The 22525-nt window shown below is 44.6% G+C and overlaps 1 protein-coding gene across 1 annotated transcript in view; it reads right to left on the minus strand.

Annotated features, from left to right (window-relative positions):
* Positions 1-19132: 19132 nt before the first annotated feature.
* BVES (blood vessel epicardial substance) overlaps positions 19133-22525 on the minus strand; it is a 28531-nt gene continuing 25138 nt past the window's right edge. The window contains exon 7 of the mRNA XM_003781565.2: positions 19133-19513. Within this exon, the coding sequence (XP_003781613.1) occupies positions 19389-19513 (125 nt within the window). The 3' untranslated portion in view covers positions 19133-19388. The remainder of the gene's footprint in view (positions 19514-22525) is intronic.

A 22525-nucleotide genomic window follows, 5' to 3' on the forward strand; every position in this document is an offset into this window, starting at 1 on the left:
ACAGAGTCTCACTTTATCGCCGTGGCAACCTCCAGCTCCTGGGCTTAGGCAATTCTCTTGCCTCAGCCTCCCAAGTAGACTACAGGCACCCACTACAATGCCCGGCTATTTTTTGTTGCAGTTTGGCTGGGGCCAGCTTAGAACCTGCCACCCTCGGCATATGGGGCCAGTGCCCTACCCAATGAGCCACAGTCGCCACTCAGGTTTTTTGTTGTTTTTTTTTTAAGTAACAGTCTGTACTACTTGTTTGGAATCGAGTGAAAGAGAGAATAAATGTAATACAGCAATTAGAGAAGGTAAGAGTTAAGAATTGTTCCAGATTAAAAAATTACTTTTTTGTTCACTGTATTATTTTACAGTCTTGCCTTGTTTCAGTGGTGGGGATATGTTCTGAGAAACGTGTCCTTAGATGATTCTGCCCCGTGTGAACTTCAGAGTGCCCTCACACAAACCAGCTGCGGTAGCCGACTGCACACGGGGCCACAGGGCATAGCCTGTCGCTCCTGCACTGCAGGATGCTACAGGGAACTGCAACACAACGGTAAGTCTCTAAACGTAAGTAAACATAGAAAAGGGAAGGTAAAAATGCCATGCGTCCTTCTGGGACCACCTCTGCACATGCTGTCTGTCAATGACCAAAACTTTGCTTTGTAGCACAGGACTGTTTCATCATTAGAAAACATAAAATAGGATTAATGAATGTAGAAAAGCTTTGTAGAAATAACTTTCTCAACAAAGTTATTACAATTTTTATATAGCTGTTTTCCTTAACAAAGTTATTATAGTCTTGCTTCCCAACTTTCTTGCTAAAATGGTGGTTAGAAGCCCTGCTGGACTTCTGATCTTTGCTTTCTATTCTTGAACATGGATATCCTTCCAAAACCCTCATTGTTGTAGGTTTGAAACCACAGTGACTCTGACAGTAGGACAGACAGACACAATGATGTATCCCAACACCAGGGGCAAACGAACTTTTGCTACCAGCCCTCAGTAGTGTCTTCCCAGCACCTGGCCCTTTGCTCCTTAGCGATACCCTAGCACGTGTCTAAGGCAGAGGGGAGAAACTCTGAAGGTTCTAGAAGAGAGGATAAGTAGGGAGCCAATTTCATGCAAGAGTATGAAGACAAAAGGCTTCTCATCACTTCTTCCGGTGGTTCCATAAATGGCTGAGGGATGTATCAGACAGTTTGCACGGACATGGATTCTGAGAAGGAAATAATCAATTTTAGCGTTTTAATGAAACTCCCTAGACAAGGTGGGGCTTGAGCAATCTGCATTTTTATAAGTGTATAGAAACACAACCATATTCTGCTCTCACATCCCACATGCTGATGTGGAGATGTGTGGTTCACCAACCACAGTTGTCATGGCCAGGGAGCTACAGTAGGAAAAACTATGAAGTTACAGTGTTTAAATTCTAAATAGAACTATTTGATAATTAAAATACGGGTGGTTCAAGATGCTTCTGTAATTTAATATCTCTTTTATTTTTTTCTAATAAAGAACAAGTGTGAGGCCTATTTAAGACAACAATAAGACTCAACACAAGGGGCTGTGTTTGCTACACCTCCCACATAAGCAATTTGCAGGGGCCTTACTAGAAAACTTTTTTTTTTATTAAATCATAGCTGTGTACATTAATGTAATTATGGTGTACAATGTGCTGGTTTTATATACAGTTTGAAATATTTTCATCAAACTGGTTAACATAGCCTTCACGGCATTTTCTTAGTTATTGTGTTTAGACATTTACATTCTGTACCTAGTAATTTCACATGTACCCTTGTAAGATGCACCATAAGTGTGATCCCACCAATGACCCTCCCTCCCTCCAGCCTATCCCCTCCTTTCCCCTCCCCTCTCTCTGCCCACTAGAAAGCATTTGCAGGCTAGGCTGCTAAATCCACCATCTAGTGAGATTCTATTCCTGTTTTCTTGTTATTTTTTAAAAAATATTCTATCAACTTTTTCTATGAGATTTCTTGATTGCTTTGATTTCTGGAAATAATTCAATTTTTTTCTGAGTAATTTTACTGAAAACAGTAAAAGATTTTACTGTTATTTAAATATAATTCCCGTCATTCTCAGTTCAGAAATCAGCGTGTTATTCTTTATGACCCCGCTCCCTCTCGCTCCTGTCTCAATCTCCTTCTCTCTCCTGTCTCAATCTCTTTCTTTTTCTAAATTAGTTTTTGGTACCTGGAAAATGCTAAATGTTTCTGAAGCTGTGTATCAGGAATGTTCCTTAATACAATACAGCATATGTATGTATATTTTGTTTCTAAATTCACTCATCGATGTTGTGAGCTGTTTTCTGAAGGTCATGGACCTCAATTTCTATTTAATTTTTGAACTTAGTATCTCCATCTACCTGCCTGCTCCAGTTTGTACAAATTCTTTAAAGTACCAACTCCCACCTCAGGGTTTTGGCTTCCACCCCAAGTTACATGGTTTGTTCTCCTTTGTCAAGAGAAGTGAAGGGGCTGGACTCATCCCCTCTTTTGGGAAAGGCAAGGCTGCAGAGTCAAAGTACAAGGAAAGACTATTTAGCATTTAAGAATTAAACCACATTTACATTTGACTTGGTTCCATGCATTACTGACATAAGGTCCTTTCTTACTGCTTTCCCACATCTTTCCTCTAGAGGGTGACCTGTCCCTCACTGCTCTGGGTCAGGTATCTGCCCTAAGTATATTTACCACTCTCTTCTGTTGAGTTCATCATGTCATGTACTCAAGCCCTTACCGTTGTCTCCACATTGGCTCTTCGTATTTTCTCACTTCTACATAAAATTAATTCAGCACAAATAATTTTTAGTATCTATCCAGATATTAGTTTAACAAGTTCTATGTTAAACTTGAGCTGCCCCAAATCAATCCAATTTAGCCATAGCTATCTACTTAAAACAATCAAATCTAATTATAACTATAATACACTTTCTCTTGGTAGAAAATTTAGGAAATAACAGCTGACATGTGAGAGGCTGCTCTTCCCATGTTTTGGAAATGTACCAGTCCACACTCTGTTTCCTCCGAGGGGCTTTTGTTTGTAATACTCTGCAGAATTAGTGGGGAAAAATCAGATTGCTAGGGAAATTTTAACACAGAACAAAATGGTTGGAAGAAATCTTGGCATGACATCTGGTTCAATGGTCTGTCTCCACCTGGGACCTTACCTGTCATCCCAGATGGTCATTTCCAAAACCTGCTTGAGAAGATTCATCATGTTCCTTTATAATGTCATCACAAAACAAAGCAAATAGGCTCGGCGCCTGTGGCTCAAGCGGCTAAGGCGCCAGCCACATACACCTAAGGTGGCGGGTTCGAATCCCCAGCCCGGGCCTGCCAAACAACAATGATGGCTGCAACCAAAAAATGGCCGGCGCTGTGGCGGGCGCCTGTAGTCCCAGCTACTTGGGAGGCTGAGGCAGGAGACTTGCTTGAGCCCAGGAGTTGGAGGTTGCTGTGAGCTGTGATGCCATGGCCCTCTAGCCAGGGGGATAGCTTGAGGCTCCGTCTAAAAAAAAAAAAGCAAATAAAAGACTGTGGGGAAAGGTCAGATTATTTAAGAGATATTATTTATAAGAGGCATATTGACAACAGTGTTTCTTTTTAGTTAAAAAATATTTCTTAATGGAACACTATCCCCACCAAAATGCTCATTAGCACTTATGTAAACGAGGTCTTAAATAACATTACACATTCAAAAACATTGTGTCCTAATGTATTCCACTGTGCAGTGGGTCTTGGGAAGTATAAAAATTTCTTACGGTTAAGGTTTTGTTTTTTTTAAATTATATGACTTTTTGTTTGGGGTTCATTGAGAGTACAAAGTATTAGGTTACGCTGATTGTATTTGTTAGGTAAAGTCCCTCTTATAATTGCGTCCCACCTCCAAGGGTTGTGCCATACACCATAGCCCCCCAACCCCCTACCTCCTCCCTTCTCCCCGCTCCCTCATTCCCCTGCCCATTACCTTGAATTGGTTTGAGTTTTTCTCTTATGAGGGTATGTATTAGATCATCTACTGCCTTCATATTAGAATTGAGTACATTGGAAACTTTCTTCTCCATTCTTGTGATACTTTACTAAGAAGAATGTGTTCTACCTCAATCCAGGTTAATACAAAAGATATAAAGTCTCCTGCATAGTATTCCATGGTATACATGTACCACAGCTTGTTAATCTGTTTCTGGGTTGGTGGGCATTTATGTTGTCTCCACATTTTGACTAGTGTAAACTGAGCTCCAATAAACAGTCTAGTGCAAATGTCCTTATGATAAAATGATTCCTTTTCTTCTGGGTAGATGCCTAGTAATGGGATTGCAGAATCAAATGGGAGGTCCAATTTGAGTTCTTTGAGGATTCTCCATACTTCCTTCCAAAAAGGCTGTATTAGTTTGCAGTCCAACCAGCAGTGTAAAAGTGTTCCCTTCTCTCCACATCCATGCCAGCATCTGCAGCTTTGAGACTTAGTGATGTGGGCTATCTCAGAGTGGTTTTGGTTTGCATTTCTCTGAAAATCAGGGATGATGAGACTTTTTCCAAATGTTTGTTAGCCATTCATCTGTCTTCATCAGAGAAGGTTCTGTTCAGATCTTCTGTCCAGTGATAGGTGGGATTGTTTGTTCTTTTTTGTTGATTAATTTCTCTGCAGATTCTAGTTATCAACTCTGTGTCATATCATGCCAATACCTTTTCCCATTCTGAAGGTTGTCTTTTTTCTTTACCTTGTTGTGCCCTTAGCTGTACAGAAACTTTTCAGCTTAACTAAGTCTCATTTGTTAATTTTTGTTGTAGTTGCAAGGGCCACTGAAGTCTTTGTCATAAAATCTTTTCCCAGTCCAACATCATCAAGAGTTTTTCCCACACTTTCTTCTAAGATTTTTATTGTTTTGTGTCTTAGATTTAAATTTGTTATCCATCTTCAGTCAATTTTTTTGAGACAGAGTCTCACGCTGTTGCTTTCGGTGGAGTGCCATGACGTAATAGCTCACAGCAACCTCAAACTCTTGGGCTCGAGTGATTCTCTTGCCTCAGCCTCCCTACTGGGACTATAGGCCCCCTCTACAATGCCTGGCTATTTTTTTTGTTATTATTTATTTGTTTAGCAAGCCTGGGCCAGGTTTGAACCCACCAGCCCTGGAGCATCTTTGATCAACCATTTTTATAAGTGGTGAAAGGTGTAAGTCCAGTTTCAGTCTTCTACATGTGGTTATCCACTTCTCCCAGCACCATTTGTTAAATAGGGATTCTTTTTCCCTGCCTATACTTTTGTTTGGTTTATCAAAGATGAGATGGCAAGTAGAGCCTGGTTTCATCTTTTGGTTTTCTTCTCTGTTTCATATGTCTATGTCTCTATTTTTGTGCCAACAGCATGCTGTTTTGATTACTGTGGACTTGTAATATAGCCTGAAGTCTGGTAGGGTGATGCCCCCAGCTTTGTTTTTATTACTAAGAATAACCTTTGGCTATATGGGTTTTTTTTTCCTGGTTCCATATAAAATGAAGAATGATTTTTTCCAGTTCTCCAAAATATGATGTTGGTATTTTAATGGGAATTGCATTGAATCTGTAGAATTGACATTTTGACAATGTTGATTCTTTCTAGCCAAGAACATGGTATGTTCTTCCATCTGTTAATACCTTCTGCAATTTCTTTTCTTTTTTTGAGACAGAGCCTCAAGCTGTCCCCCTGGGTAGAGTGCCATCACAGCAACCTCCAACTCCTGGGCTCAAGTGAGTCTCCTGCCTCCGTCTCCCAAGTAGCTGGGACCATAGGCGCCCGCCACAATGCCTGGCTGTTTTTTGGTTGCAGCCATCATTGTTGTTTGGCGGGTCCGGGCTGGGGATTCGAACCCGCCACCTTAGGTGTACGTGGCTGGCGCCTTAGCCGGTTGAGCTATAGGCGCCGAGCCTGCAATTTCTTTTCTTAAGGTTTCACAATTCTCTTTGTAAATATCCTTTACCTCTTATGTTAGGTATATTCCCAAGCATTTCATTTTCTTTGAAGCTACTGTGAAGGGAATTGTGTCCTTGATTTGCTTCTCAACGTGGCTGTCATTGGCGTATACAAAGGCCACTGATTTGTGGACATTGATTTTATGCCCTGAGACATTACTGTACTTCCTGATGACTTCCAGGAGTTTTGTGGTTGAGTCTCTGGGGTTTTCTAAGTATAAGATCATGTCATGGGCAAAGAGCGAGAGTTTGACCCCTTCTACCCTCATTTGGATGCCCTTTATTTCCTCTATTGCATTGGCTAGAACTTCCAACACTATATTTAATACTAGTGGTAACAGTGGACATCCTTCTCTGGTTCCCGTTCTAAATATAAAAGCTTTCGGTTTTACTCCATTCGGTATGATGTTAGCTGTGGGTTTGTCATAGATGGCTTCTATCAGATTAATAAATGTGCCACCTATGCCTACGTTCTTAACTATTCTTTTTAGAAAATGATGTTGAATTTTGTCAAATTATTTTTCTGCATCTGTTGTTTATGGTGATAGTCTGACTTTTGAGAAACCATAGAACTGGAGTTTGATGTAATAATTGAGCATGATGCATTTCAGTTACTGCTATATACCACCAGAGGGCACTCTTGCTCTCGAAAACAAATACTTTTAAATGTTACTTCATGGCTACTATTTAAACATCTGAATATTTCATATGATAAATTTTCCTCACCTAGGAAAATTTCTGACTAGAAAAATGTATAACTATAAGTAATGACTTTATGAACCCTTACGCAAAAGACAGAGGCTTTCAACATGGAGCTGAGGATGCTGAAGAGATACTGATATTGGTAACTTGCTTTGGACAAAGTATCCTTTCTGGGTATTTCCTAAGTCTTTTTGTAGTAAGAAACTTCAAAACTGTAAACATTCATATCACATTAAAAATCCATTGAATTACTGCCTCATAAATCTCTTCTCCACATTTCAAGCTCTAAGAAATAGTAGGCTTCTAAAATTCTTGGTTGGAATTTTAAAAATTGCTTAAAACTTTTATGTTCTTCTTTCCCCTTTAGACACCTTACAAGGTCTGCTCATACTTCTCTTTTCTGAGAGAAACAATGTCTTGTTAACATGCTAATGTCACCACACCCAGATGTCCTGAGCATTGGATGTAAAGCTGTGAGCCTAGAAGCAAGGACAAATGAGACACGAGTTCTTAAAAAACGTTTTCTTCAAGAATAATTCAGTGAAGCTCTATTTCTTGCACCTTAATCTTCCATCTGCATCCCTGATTATTAACATAATAATAACTTTCACTTTTATAACGTCATATGGTTTCTGTGGTACTTTGAAATTTGGTTCTCACAAAACCCTCCTAAGGTAAAAATGGCGGATATGAATATTCCTGAGTCACAGAGGGACATAGGGCTGGGCGAGGGGAGATTCCATTAACTGCTCCGGTCACATAATCAGGCTTAGAACTAGAAAAGCCACCTCAAAATCTTGATGTCAATCGTCCTCTTCTTCCAGACACCAGACAGGCAGTGAGCTTCTTTCCAACTCTTTAGGAAGCTGTAGGGAGCAGAAGAAAGTGAATGCCAGAGTTGAAAGGATCAAAACCCCGCCCTAGTCCCCCCCACCCCCCCATGACAGCGGCCTACATTTGCTTTGGTCGGAATGCTGCAGGCAGTGCCACCCACTCCTGTTCATTCACCGAACCCCCTCTGCCCCTCCTGCTCCGCCTGCTTCCTGCTGCAGCAGGCGGGACTCCAAATGCACTGTCCGCGGAGCTCCAACCTGCCGGGAGTGCCGCCCAAAGCAGCGCGCTCCGAGGAGGGCGGGTTCCCCGACATCACAGCCAGCGCCCCAGAACGCCTCACACTGCCTTCCCATTTGGGTCACCTGCAGAGATCCGAACACTCTCTGATGCCCAAATGAATGGCATCAGAGCCTCGGATTCCAGTGTTCCAGCGTGCAGCCGGGTTAAGGATCACTGTTCCCCGTGTATCTGTGAGGGTGGGGTCTTGGAGGTGGAATTTTAACTGGTTTCTTGAGTGAACCCTTTACAAAAAGTTTGGGAACTACTGACCTAGAGCCAACAAATACAAGTTGCTTCCTACTGGAAACCATGGGCTGATGGGACAAGAACGTGGGCTCTGGTTTTTCTTGGGTTGAAATAAGGGGGCTGGGCTAGTCTAGAGGACTTCAAAGTAGGGTGGCCTTGATGGCAGTGTCAGTATCTTCTCAGAACTTACAGGTCCCACCTCAGATATACTGAATCAAACTCAGGCTATGGGGCTGTCTAAACTCAGGATAGCTGTCTAAAACAGCCAGCCGGTTTTTAAGGAGCGTCCAGGAGACTCTAATAGACACTCCAGTTGAAGAATGTCTGTATTAGTTGAACCTAATTCACTTTATCTGCTCTGAAGTTCAGTAATTCTCTCTCTTTTGGAGGAAAACGCCAGTCAACACCATTCTAGAAGGGGGTTTTCAGCAAGACACATGTTGAGAAGCCCTTTAAAATGCTATGAAAGGGAACGTTGGTGATTGGTGGTAAAAGGAGCCACCACAGTCTGGGTATTGATGACAATGTTGATATCATGACTTCAGGCCAACACAGATTCATGAAGGCTAGGACAAGGCTGTGGCTGCCCTGAATAGGAAGGACAGCTGGGTGGTGGTGGGGACTTTGCCTTTAAATCACCCTCGGCTGAAATGAAGTTCTCACCCAGCCAGGGACATGTGGACGTGGAGCAGGGGGACCCAATGCCAGGCTGAAGAACTGTGTGCTCCAGAGATGCGAGAACCCTCACCTGGCCTCCCTCACCGCACAGATGAAACTGAGGCCCAGCAGGTGCTGTCTGGCCCCGTGTCCCAGCATTAGTCAGCAGCCAGACCTCATCGGGGTATAGAGAGACAAGTTTCCAGAGAGTTTTGAGAGCCTCCCCCACCACACACGCTTTGTGTTCTAGATCTTCTCTCCATCCCTCTTGTCATCTAAATGAACCCACCTGTGCCCCGTGTGCATCCATCCCACCGGCTCCCGGCTGACAGGTGGTTGACACGGGGAGATAAGTGAGGGGGTTCATTTAAAATAGTATGTGCTAATTTAGTTGGCCACAGCTGGCCACATTCTCTCTTCTCTTCACCTCGTGGAGATCACTTAACCTAATGCCAGCGCTTTCCACCCACGGCTGCCTCGGGGAGCTCTCTACAGCCTCCTATCTCCACCTGGTGCTCTCTGAGGCCACTTGTCTAAGGCAGGATTGGCTCACTCTCTGCCCCTGATGACACTGCAGCAGTCTTGGTGCCGGGCCACTCGTGCCTTCAGCCCGGTCTGCTGTGAGCAGAGGAGCCTGGTGACAATCCCTGCCCTGTATGCTTCTGCTCTGACCCTCAGGCCAAGGACTGTGGCTCCCAATATTCCAGAAGCCTTAAGGATTCAACTTGACAACTAAGGGGGAAAGGAGTTGAGGACTAACTCGAGTGCCAACTGTTTGCTAGGCGGGAGCACTAGTGGACACACAAGGACACAGAGCTGGTGTTCATAACCTCATCTGTTTGACCTCAAAGCCACATCCACGGCAGAACCCCTCTGCCTTCCTTTTTAGGTCTGTGCTTTAGAGCTGAGTGGCTTCGATCTAACAGGGAGGTTGGAACAACATGGATAAGAAATCTGGGGCAAAATGTAACTAGGACCCCACACTTCCACATGAATTGATAATTTTAAAGGCCAATGGCAGACTTTAATTTTTCTTTTTTTCTAAGAAAATCTTCCTCCATAAAAATAACTGCACAAATAGGCCAGGTGTGATGGCTCACACCTGTAATCCTAGCACTCTGGGAGGCTGAGGCAGGTAGAGCAGCTGTACTCAAGAGTTCAAACCAGCCTGAGCTAGAGTGAGACGCCCGTCTCTATTAAAAATAGAAAAACTAGCTTGGTGTTGTGGTGGTTTCTATAGTCTCAGATTCTTGGGAGACTAAGGCAAGGTGATTGCTTGAGCCCAAGAGTTTGAAGTTGCTGTGAGCTATGATGCCATTGCACTCTACCCAGGGCGACAGGGTGTGAGACTCTGTTTCAAAAGAAAGAAAGAAAGAAATACATGCAGGGTGGTACCTGTGGCTCAAAGGAGTAGGGCACTGGCCCCATATGCCGGAGGTGGCAGGTTCAAACCCAACCCCCAGCCAAAACCTGCAAAAAAAAAAAAAAAAAGAAGAAATACATGCACCAAAAATAGAAAGTCTTAACAGTTTTCGACTTCAACGTGGAAATTCCTTGATAAGCCAAGGAGAGAAACTGAGAACAAGACTCACGGGCGGCTGTGGCTCACCAGCTGCGCCAGCCCCAGAGGAGCACAGAGGGAGAGCCGGCTCTGAGCAGGGGCCAGGAAAGAGTCCTGGCTCCGGGCCGTGCTGGGGTGTCTTGGCGAAACCAGTCTGTTTGAGCTTCGGTTTCCTCATCTGTAAAGTGGTGCTTGTAAAAACCACCCTGCAGGATTGTTGTGAAAATACTAAATTGTGCGTTTCCGGTGCAGTCTCCGGTAAATAATCAGCAGGCGATAGCTGTCACTCCTGCGAGTGCCGTATGCCACATTACACTGTATTATTCTTACTGGCAAAACGGGTCAACACTAAGGAGGAGATGAGCTGAGAGAGAGCAGATGAGGAGAATAAAAGCAGTAAGAAGCACAGTGAAAGACGACGAGGCCCCCAAAGGAACAGAAGCTATTTTACGAGACGTGAAGTCAGAGCAGGTGAGCGGATGGTAGTTGTGTCACCCACAGCGTGGCTCGGCTCTGGGGAGGTTTGCTGAGGTTTGTTTCATTTTTGAGCTCTTTTCTCAGCCAGTCTCTGCACAAATGGCATAATTATATGTAGTTGCCAACAGTTGTAAGCAGCTCAGTAAGTTTTTATCACTTGTAGGTAAATGTCAAGAAAGAAATGGCTGGAATCACTCTCCCCTCAGGCTCCTTTCCTGTAAAACGGTGTTTCCCAACCGTTTCTATCTCATGGCACACTTGAACCTGGAGTTAAACTTCCACAGCACGCTGAAATGACGTTGATCCAAACACAGAGGAAAACAAGGATGTACTTTACTCTGTTTTGAACTTCTTTTGAAAATAATTTAGTAAATGACCTTTAAAATTTTTTCATGGCACATGGGTTGAAAATCACTGTTTGAAGTGCTGGTTTAAAGTTGTAGCTGGAGGCCGGCTGTGGCGGCTCACACCTGTTATCGTAGCACTCTGGGAGGCTGACATGGGTGGATTGTTTGAGCTCAGGAGTTCGAGACCAGCCTGAGCAAGAGCAAGGACCCTCCCCTTCTAAAAATAGCCCGGCTTGTGGCGGGTACCTGTGGCTGAGGCAAGAGGATCACTTGAACCCAAGAGTTTGAGGATGCTGTGAGCTATGACTCAATGGAACTGTACTGAGGGTGACAGAGTGAGACTCTGTCTCAAAAAAGAAAAAGGTGTAAAGTTCTACATACTCGGTTGTGAGATCCTTTAGCTAAGCGTAAACCACATTTGGTCCCGTTGGCCTGTCATTCAAGGCTTTGGAGTGGAAAACCCCAGTCACAGGTGCTTCATCTTCCGGAGAGCAGCCGGGAAGGGCCCAGGGACGCTGTGCAGGGCAGCAAAGCGGGCGCTGTGACAAGCACATGGGGGAGGGGCTAGAAGGGCATAGCCGAAAGCTGAAGGAGGTGAATTCTCCCACCACAGCTTGGAGATGGAAGCTGGGAGAACTTGAAAGTCCATGGGGATGTATTTGCACCCCCCCACCCCAGCAAACAGCAAGATAATATCAACATTGTGTTTCTGCATCCAGGTCTCAGTGGCAGAGTGACCAAGATGCAGCTGGTGTAGATGGCATGGGGACCATAAGTGGCCAAAAGTGGAATAGAGCAAGGCCTAAGCACAGAGCAGGAGCAGAGTAAGGACACAGCTGGACACGAGCTGGCTGCCCAGAGCTGCGGGAGAGAGCAAGCGGAGGGCCCAGCCCAAGCATTTACTGGGTCCTGGCTGCATCACCTGCCGCTGTAACCTTGGGCCAGTCACTTCCTCTCTTGGTACTTGCCCTTTCTCCCTTCTTTTTTTTTTTGAGACAGAGTCTCACTCTGTTACCCTGAGTAGAGTGCTATGGCATCATAGCTCACAGCAACCTCAAACTCCTGGTCTCAAATGATCCTCCTGCCTTAGCCTCTTGAGTAGCTGGGATCACAGGTACTCACCATGATGCCTGGCTAATGTTTCTGTTCTTAGTAGAGAGAGGACCTCAGGCTGATGTCAGACTGCTGAGGTCAAGGGATCCATCTGCCTCAGCCTCCCAGACTGCTAGGATTACAGGTATGAGCTTGGGCCCATCCAACCTCTTTCTTTTAAAAAGGGGACGCAGGTCGGGCACAGTGGCTCACGCCTGTAATCCCAGCACTCTGGGAGGCCGAGGCAGGTGGATTGCCTGAGCTCACAGGTTTGAGACCAGTCTGAGCAACAGCCACACCTTGCCTCTAAAAATAGCTGGGCGTTATGGCTGGGCTATGACGCCAGGGCATTCTACTGAGGGCGACAAAATGAGACACTAAACCTATCCTGTTACCTTCACAGTATTGTTGAAGGTTCAGATTAGAGGGATTACATGAAGAAGCTTCTTCATTAAATTCAATAATGGACCTGGCAAACCTCCACAAACCTCCCTACGGTGGCTACTCCATGAAGAGCCACGGTGTGGGTGTAAACCGTGGCAGCGGAGGTGGCATGTGGCAAAGGGCTGACTCAGCAGAGGCTGTGCCACTGCAGTTGAGCAGTGTAGGAGTCTGTCATGGGGGCACTGATGGGGGACATTTGGGCGTTTCAGGCAGAGGTGGGCTTGAGTGAGGAGCTCTGGGAATGTCCAGTCACAGAGTACAGGGAAAGGGGTAACTGTGGGAAGGGCCGGGGGCTGTGCTACAGGTCAGGAGGCCCCGCAGGTTCCCGTCTCTGTTGGCAAATTTTCAGATGCCTGATAGCAGCACAAAGCTTGATGGGAAGACACCAGGTGAGTGGTGGAGGAACCGGGGGACAGCCATGAGGCCAGAGGTGGGGAATGGTGACATTTATTTTTCCACTTAAAAATAATAAAAACTCATTACATGTTAACATAAATGACATTTTTTCTGAAAAAATAGCTTTTGTGAAATTAGAAAAAAAGAAAAGCAAACAGTGGCGTTGTTTGACCCTTTAGCAAATCTTTTAAAAGTCCAGCATATAGAAGACATAGCTGTATTCTCACACGGGCCTCTGCATTCAATATGTGGCAATACATTTTTTTTGGCCAGAAAATCTGGCCTCACCCAGATTTTGGAGAAGGAAGGGGCACTTTAATAGGCTTTAGGGATAACAGTGGATATTCTTGATAGCCCAAGAAAATTCTACAGTTGATAGTTTCTAAAAGGTTGGCTGCAAGGTGGAATCTGCAACCGTATCAACGACCTTTCTGTGCTGTGGCCTTGGTGCAGCTCGCACTCGGAAGGGACCTCACAGCCATGTGTGACTTTACCTCACGCATCGACCGTTTAATACTTTTGCTCAATTATGCAGCCCTTCCAAATATTAACACATTACAAAATAAAAGATCAAATAGTCGTTAACAGTCCATTATTATTCACTCATTAATTGCGGGGAATAAAGAAAAAACACAATGAGAAAAATCTTTATTAGGAAGCTGGCAAGCTCACCTGGGATCTTTCACTCAGAAATCTGTGTCTTCAGCCCAGGGCCTTCCGCCCAGCTCCAGGCTGATTCATCCAGTTGCCTACTTCACATCTCTCTGCTACCCGCAAAGCCCCTCAAATTCAACATGAAGAAGACACACTCGGGCTGTCCACACACCCCTGGGCCCACACCGTGTCCTAGCCAGGGAGGGATCAGCAGTGACGCGAGCCAGGGACCTTGGACACGTCCCTCCCTCTCCACCGCCTCTGCTCCCATGGGTCCACAGTCAAGTGCATCAGTTCAACCTTTTGGAGGGCTGTGGCCACATCAGGTGGACAGACGTGGACACTCTCAGGTCTTACAGAGCAGCCTTGGGTAAAGGGCAGTTGCCCTGTAGCTGGTTCCACAGTTCAGAGCTCAGAATCAGATATCAGGCCCCAGGGACATGCTTGTTGAGCATGGGAATTAATTCCTCTTACAACAGTGTAAGACCCCCTTTCATTTGGGTCTAGTTGTGGGGCTGATGGGAGCTGGTTCATTAGGTGCCCAGGACTTGGTACAAAAGGCCAACCATGGGCTATCAAGTTTCCTCTCTAACATCTGGGGCAATTGATGGGAGAAAATGTGGGTCTCCAAGAATAGAAATTGGTCCCCCCGCCCACCACAGAAGCTTCCACGGGAGTCCCTGACTCCTCCCTAGGACTCCGTGTTGCTGAACACCATGGAATTCGAGGTGTTCAGATGTGGTGATGCAACTTCTCGAATGCCACATCCAGTCACCGTCCCCCCTGCCTTCTGGTCCTTTCTTTGCATAGCCAGGCCAGAGACTTTGACATTAGGTGAAACTGACCCAAGAGCACCACCAGTGCCAGTGCTCAGACCACCTCAACCAGGGCAAGTTCCACAACCTCTGAAGGTCACTGAACCAGCCCTCAGCTTTTGGGTGCGGTGTTAGAGCAAACCAGCTATATGCAGAGAAGTGATAGAAAATACACACTTTTTTTTTTTTTTTGAGACGGAGCCTCAAGCTGTCCCCCTGGGTAGAGTGCCATGGCATTACAGCTCACAGCAACCTCCAACTCCTGGGCTCAAGCGAGTCTCCTGCCTCAGCCTCCCAAGTAGCTGGGATCACAGGTGCCTGCCACAACGCCCGGCTATTTTTTGGTTGTAGCCGTCATTGTTGTTTGGTGGGCCCAGGCTGGGGATTCGAACCTGCCACCTTAGGTGTATGTGGCTGGCGCCTTAGGCACTTGAGCCACAGGCGCCGAGCCAATACACACATTTTTAAAGAAATTATTTGATCAAATGGCAACACACGAAGATATTTTAAACGAAAGGGCTCTATTCAGACAAAATGAATCTTTATTATAAAGTAGATGTTATTGTAAATGGCACCTAAAAACAGTTTTCCATAAATAATGTGTCTATATAAGGCATTCATCAAATCCTCATGTATTTTGAAAATAGGTTGCAGGTATAACAGGAAAACCTATAAATAGTACTTAAAAGCAGGTTTCTTAAATTTATGATGCCTATGGTGTATCATTATACACAAGGTATTTTGGGGGGGTCTATGGCTGCCACCAGTAAGACAAAGTGTCATCTCATGACAAGCAGAACCAAAGGGTGACTACGCCTCAACACCAAGTTCCCCAAACAGCATCCTAGTCTTCCAAATCCTGGGGACCTTGAATTAAGTGGGAATTTCTTTCTTTTCTCTTTTTGGAGACAGCATCTTACTCTGCTGTCCTGGGTAGAGTGCCTTAAACTCCTGGGCTCAAGGGATCCCCCTACCTCAGCCTCCCATGTAGTTGGGACCACAGGCACCCACCACAAATGCCTGGCTAATTTTTCTATTTCTAGCAGAGATGGGTTCTCACTATTGCTCAGGCTGGTCTTGAACCCTTGAGCTCTAGGGATTCTCCTGCCTCTGCCTCCCAGAGTGCTAGGTAGGATTAGGGGCACCAGCCACAGCACCCAGCCAGTAATTGGTAATTTCTAATCACTCTAGTTGAGGATAACTAGAAAAGGAGGTTGGGAAACTGGGGTTAAAAAAAGGAAAGGGAGAGGAACTCAAGGCATGCACTGTCATAGGTTTCTAAAGAGCAGCTTTAGAATTGACTGGAAATGGATTTAAACCCCCCCAAATGGTGGATGCTTGGGCCTGCACTCTGGGGACTGCAGGGAGGTGGGCATTGAACCCCGCTGCTAGGGCCTGACCTACATCCTATGTGCTTGGTTAGGAGCTGGCATAACATTAGCATGAATCTTAGCTGCAGGCCCAAGTCATTACCTGGGTGTGCTGGGGACGGGGCCGTATGCAGTTTCCACCAGCTTTCCCCCAAGTTTCCTCCCAGCATCCAAGTGACTCTATCTTTGGGACTTGGGAGGCAAGAAGTAGCAGCTTCAAGTCATAAAATCAGAAAAGCATCAGATGTGTAGGAGAACCAGATCCAAAGAAAGTGACGTCTCCCAGGACACACACTGTTAGCAGCAAACCACAAATGTGTCCAGTGATTGAAGTGAAATTGAGTGATACAGAAAAACAGAAAAGATTCCAGAAAGCCAAGGATAATAACTGAAAATAATTATGTAGCACCGATTATTACTAATTTAAGATATACAAACATCATTGACCATTTCTGTTGTATCTGTGCCATTAGTTTTATAAACATAAATATTTATGAGTGTTTTCAAAGTCTTGTAAATGACATACATTCTAGTATAAACATATAATACACCCCAGATCCTTATCACTCAGTTGATGTTACATTTAAACATAGTATATTTGGAGTTATATGTAGAATAATTTTCACAGACCATTTTCTGAACCTTGATCACACAGCTAAGTGAACACCAAAAATCACAGGAAGCATCTTATTGGAGACTTTGGCAACAAACATGTTTTTATCTATGTACGGATGCATTTACACAAAGATAGACTCTTTCATTTGTATAAATGAATGTAAAGTACTTCATAGGAGACCTTCTGCTTCCAACACTTTTCTGTTTTCTTCTCAGCTTTGCGATCAACTCTAAAGGGGAGGGCTACTCAGAGGCTCCCAGCTCCTCTTCTCTGAGTCTCCTCGTCTTCCTTGGAGGTGTGTATTTAAAAATAGTTTCATGTTTCCCCTTCAGACTAAGTGGCTCTTCTAAGATTCCTAACCTTGAGATTATAATCTTCATTATCAATACACATTTTATAAAATGATACACATTTCATAAAAACTGATACACATTTTCATAAAAACAGTAAATGATCTTATATCGCCTACTTTTAGCAGTGTGCTTTAAAAACAGGTTTGTTCTCAACACTACAGAAAATGACCTCTGAACACACCCAGGCTGAGCATCAGAGATGATCTCTGCTGTCTGGGGTTGGCAAAGTGAGACAAGCCTGAAAATGGGACGGAATAAAAAAACCGCAAGATTCCCTGGATCCACGGAACCTTGAAAACACGGACACAGCAGAATGTAAAATTATTTTCTACCCAGAGAAGAATGTTTTAGTAACTGCAGAGAGCAGTGATTTTCAACCAGTGAGCTGTGAAGAGTTTTGAAGATCATTAATTAAGATTTTTTCAAAAGATGTTCAAAACACAGTACCTATATTTTTGATCAACATAATTTAAGTGTAAGTTCAAGTGTGCAGTTAGATAAAAAAGGTTGAAAAACACTGGTCTAGAGTGATTCTGTGAGTTAGCCTTATGCACCTGTGAACTAAATGGGGTGCCCGACCTTATTCCAGGGGGTCAAGGACAGCAGTATTGGCACTATGGCATCACAGTCGCAGCTGTGCTCTCAGGAGCAGAGAGAGACCTCAACCTAGGAGAGGTTCACAACCTTAAAGCCACGGCCACCATTCACCTTTGCTTCATTTTCAAAACTAATGCCCCGTTCAGCTAACTGCAGAGACTACTGCAGCAGGGAAGGGCAATCAGCCTTTTACTGTGGTGTTAATGAGCCAACATTTCATAAATATGTTGGGAGCTGGATTCCCAGTCTGTGTCCATTTTCTCCGTGAGTGACCCAGCATGTACATTTAATAACTCAAATGAAATTACTAAAATAATAAGCTCCCCAAAACAGATTTAGGAAAATGAGATGACTGTAGATGAGCTTATTTCTATGCCTTTTTTTTTCTTTTTTTTTTCTTTTGAGACATAGTCTCCCTGTGTCACCTTTGGTAGAGTGCCGTGGCATCACAGCTCATAGCAACCTCAAACTCTTGGGCTTAAGCAATTCTCTTGCCTCAGAGTCCCAAGTAGCTGGGACCACAGGCGTCTGCCACAGGTCTGGCTGTTTTTTGTTGGAGTTGTCATTGTTGTTTTGCTGGCCCAGGCTGGGTTTGAACCCGCTAGCCTTGGCGCATGTGGCTGGCACCATAACCACTGTGCGACAGGTGCTGAGCCTGTTTCTATGCCTTTTCTAAGAAATCGCCTCATGGTGAAGAGATGCTGCTTTTGGCTGAGTTCACCTGAAGGTAATTTCAGTTGGGGCTTTTCTTAGCTATTTTATATAATAGGGAGGGGAAGGACTCAAAGTTGATTATAGTGGATAAGACAAAATAAGCATGAATGGGGCACAATGAGTGGAGCCAACCAGGGCCTCTCTCCAAGTGCCCAGGCCACACTGACCTGACAGCCCAAGGAGGGAGGCAAAGCTGTCCTCGACTCCACCTAGCTGAATACCTCTGTTTCCTAAAACATGATTCTCGCAGAAAAGAGCTCTAGAATCAAGGCCCTCCTAGTAACACCTAGGCTTGGTGTCCACAGTGTGTGGCAAACTGCCGCCCCCACAGCCGTGCTTGTGCTCACGCCTCTGACAATGGGTATCTGGCACGCTTTAAGGAGACATCTCGGCCTCTGGAGGAACAACTTGAAATTTGTGAATACAGACCAAAGAATGAAGCTGGTCTTTCCGTCACCTCATCCTGTCCAGACACTTGACTCCTGTATCCTCCTGACCCACATGAACTGCGTAAGACAAGATGGCTCCACATCACAAGGCAGTTGTGCTTAGCTGGAGGGGGACACCAGCTCAGAAATGCCTCCACCTGCCGTCTTTCCAGCTCCAGGTTTCAGATCAGTTTATAAATGACACAATGTAAGGTGAGTGTGAGCAAAGTCTGATGAGGGTTGTTCATTATCCAGTTATCTGCACAATGCCCAAATAAGTAAGGTGACCTAGTGAAGTGACCCTTCTGGTGTGAGAGAAAATTAAAACCAGTCAAATCACATCTTTCTCTAAAATTTCCCATTAAAAAAATCACTGAAGAAAGCCTCAAATTCCCTGCTGTTTAATGTTACCCTTAGCCTCGAAGTTATATTGTTTGTTGAAATTATCACAGGGACAACCCCAAGGCCCCGGTGGAGAAACTACTGTGAGGACAAAAGAACCACAGCTTGGAAAAATAAGTGAAAAAGCATTTGCATTAACACCGTGCTAAGATTTTCTTTACGTTAAAACAATAATATATCTAGAAAATACTGTGAAAATACATATCTCAAAATAGACCCAGGGTTAGTCAGAAAGCTCAGTGGAAGTTACTTTAAAATCTGACAATTAGGAGGAGTGGGAAAATGACCTGTCCGTCTCTGAGCCATCCCCTCGTCCTGCCCTCAGACGCTCCCCGTCTCAGATGCTACAGTGGAATAATAATCTAAAAGCCGTGAAAAAGTGCTGGCATTTCCAGGATCTCTTCGAGACAGTTTCCATCTCGGTAACCTGAATTCTCTCTCGGATCAAGGCAAATGACGGACTTTAAATGTATTTGGAGACACCGGTTCAAAGACCTCGTCATCATCTTCCACCCCTTCTTCTATGGGTTTCATCTTGGCGGAGGCGCGCTGGTGCGGGGATGACACATCTGTGAAAAGACAGAGAAAGAAACCCCCTTAATGCTCAAGTCTACCCCGATACCGACGTGATGGATCAATTATAAACTCCGGCTGTACAACTCTGTGGGACTCTACAGCCAGCACCAGAAACGCAATTTCCATAAACATTCTATTTTCAATTTGTCATTTCAAAAACAAAGTCAAGAGGAGATTCTCAGTCATGAGAACACATGTGGAGCAGATTCTACTGCCTATGCTTGGATGACCTGAGCTTTTCAAATATACGCAGTTCCCCGTGGGGTACCCCAAAGTCTGTTTGAGACTCAGAATGCATGTTTCAACATTAATATTATATGTAGCCATATTGATATTAAGCCGGATGTGGGGGCTCATGCCTGTAATCCCAATACTTTGGGAGTCTAATGTGGGAGGATCACTTGAGGCCAGGAGTTCAAGACAAATCTGGGCAACACAGTAAAACCCTGTCTCTACAAAAATACAAAAATTAGCTGGGCATGGTGATACATGCCTGTAGTCCCAGCTTCTTGGGAGGCTGAGGCAGGACAGCTGGAGCCCAGGAGTTGAAGTTTCAGTGAGCTTTGGTGACACCACTGTACTTCTAGCCTGGGCAACAACAACAAAATGCCCTGTCTCCAAAAAAAAAAAAAACAGTCAATGATAGTGATGTAATAATTGGACCCTGAAAGCTGACTTAACTTCTAATTTCCCTGATAAATAGTTCTATACTAAAACTATTGAACCTAACACCGTCTGTGATCCCACGTGCAAGTACATTTCTTGCTTTTTCATGTCCAGCCACTCTCTGGACTGACAGAGGAAGCAGATATGGGGCAAGAAGAGAGTCCAGGCATTCAGGATGAAGGGCCAGGCAGAAGAAATACAATTCAGTTAGCAGCAGGAGAAAGAGCATCACCAGGGCCTTCTAGGGCACCATGTAATCAAAAGAACCAAGAAATGATTCATCCATTCAGTCACTCCTTGGTTCATACACTCACCAAATGCTTATAGAGCATTTACCAAAAACGGACACCAGGCCTGATGCAGAAGGAAATACTGTCTAAAAGAGAAAAGTTCTTATCAGATTTCCCAAGGCGCCTAATGAGCCGCTCACATGGGAGCATAGACACAAGCTCCCCTCTGTATAGTCACACACTGACCGTCAGGACCTCTCTCTGCCCCACCCACCCACCTGTGCCATCTCCTTGCTGATCAAGGGCAGGGTGCATTTGGCCAGCTAGCTAATGCTGAACTCAGGCTGGGGAGAAGGTTCATGGCGCAGGGACAAGGAGTGAAACTTGACTCTTAAGTACTTGCCAACAGCAAAGGACAGTCAAGGGACCTCATTAAGACATGAAATCGATTGGCTACAAGATGACTATGGAAATCTATCAAATCAGCTATCATTTACTGGCAAGAATCTGCAATCAACAGCAGGGTTAGCCAGCACCGAGAGAATGCTGCTCTCAGCAAGGAGGGGCCGGGGCTGGTCAGACTGAGCTGGTGGTGCAGATGGCGCACTCAGCCATGGCGCAGGGCGCGGAGGCCACAGAATGGGCAAGACCAGAGGCTCAGGAAACGTTTCCGGCCTGACATCCCTGCTCCGCTGCTTCCTCAGTTACTAACCTGCTCTGGGCCTGGTTTCTCTATCTGTGGGAAGGGGATATTCACAGGACCTGCTTCAGAGGGTTGTTGGGAGGATTAAACAAAATAATGCAGGTGACGTGCTTAGCAGGGTGCAGGGTACATAGAAGATGTCAACAAATGTCATTTATTATTAACTGTCCAGCCACTGTCGTGCATTTGGGGAAATGCTATTACCATCAGTCCCTTCTTCCAATGTAGAAAGGTAATTAGTGAGGGCTGGGCTTCGGTATAGGTACTGTGTACGGGATTTACACACATAGAAATTATTCACTTACAAACATGCAAGTCAAAATACTAAGTTTCCCGAACGATAACTACTGACACAAACTGCAGAGATTACACCTCTATTAAAATGGTCCAAGAACACAGTTCTGCCCCAGACAGAACGCAGCATGGTAACTTCTCAAAGTTCCTTTCTCCTTTTCCTGCAGGTGACATCGAACACAATCTTTAATCCACGTGTCTACTCAACTGGCAACGATAACTCACTGTGTGACCTGGGCAAGTTATTTTACTTCTTCGTATCTTCTTTATCTGGCTAAGGTTTCAATGACAGTATTGATAATGTTCTTAGATAAGGGCCTGGGATATAATAATTACCTTGGAAATGTTTGTTAGAATATACAATTAATGAATTGATATAGTCTTTGGAGGGTGAGGGCTTTAGTAATGAGCAAATGTGATAAAATCAATCATTAGGGTCCATAGGAATGGCCAATAAAGGGCTTTGGGATCAAACCTGGATTTGTGTTTCTCAATCTAAGCTGTCTTGAGTAGAGTAAAATTGTCTTTTTTTTTCTTTTTCCATAGAGACAGAGTCTCATTTTATCGCCCTTAATAAAGTATACTGGCATCACAGCTCACAGCAACCTCCAACTCCTGGGCTTAGGCAATTCTCTTGCCTCAGCCTCCCTAGTTGCTGGGACTACAGGTGCCTGCCACAATGCCCGGCTATTTTTTTGTTGCAGTTCAGCAGGGGCCGGGTTTGAACCCACCACCTTTGGTATACAGGGCCGGCGCCCTATTCACTGAGCCATAGGAGCTGCCCAAAATAGTCTTTCTACTTTTTTTAAACAGCAACAGCCATGGCTTCTATCATATTTCTAGCCTGAAGTTATGACTGGGTCTCATAAAATATTCACTTAGGCTAAGTAAGTATGATTGGATAAAAACCCTTAAAACAAATAATTAGATGATGTGCCTAAGAGCATTAAACCAAATCAATAATATAAAACATTCAGACATAATTGTGTAGTACATATAACAGAAACACACCCAGTTTATCTTGTCTGAGGAAGTGGGACTATCTGGCCTCTGGTTTTTAAGCCCATTAGCCAATCAGCAGCGACATCCCATAGTCCTCTGAAGCTGGTTTC

This window comes from Otolemur garnettii, unplaced genomic scaffold, assembly GCF_000181295.1.
Source record: "Otolemur garnettii isolate 467f Iridium unplaced genomic scaffold, OtoGar3 scaffold00002, whole genome shotgun sequence".
Lineage (NCBI taxonomy): Eukaryota > Metazoa > Chordata > Mammalia > Primates > Galagidae > Otolemur > Otolemur garnettii.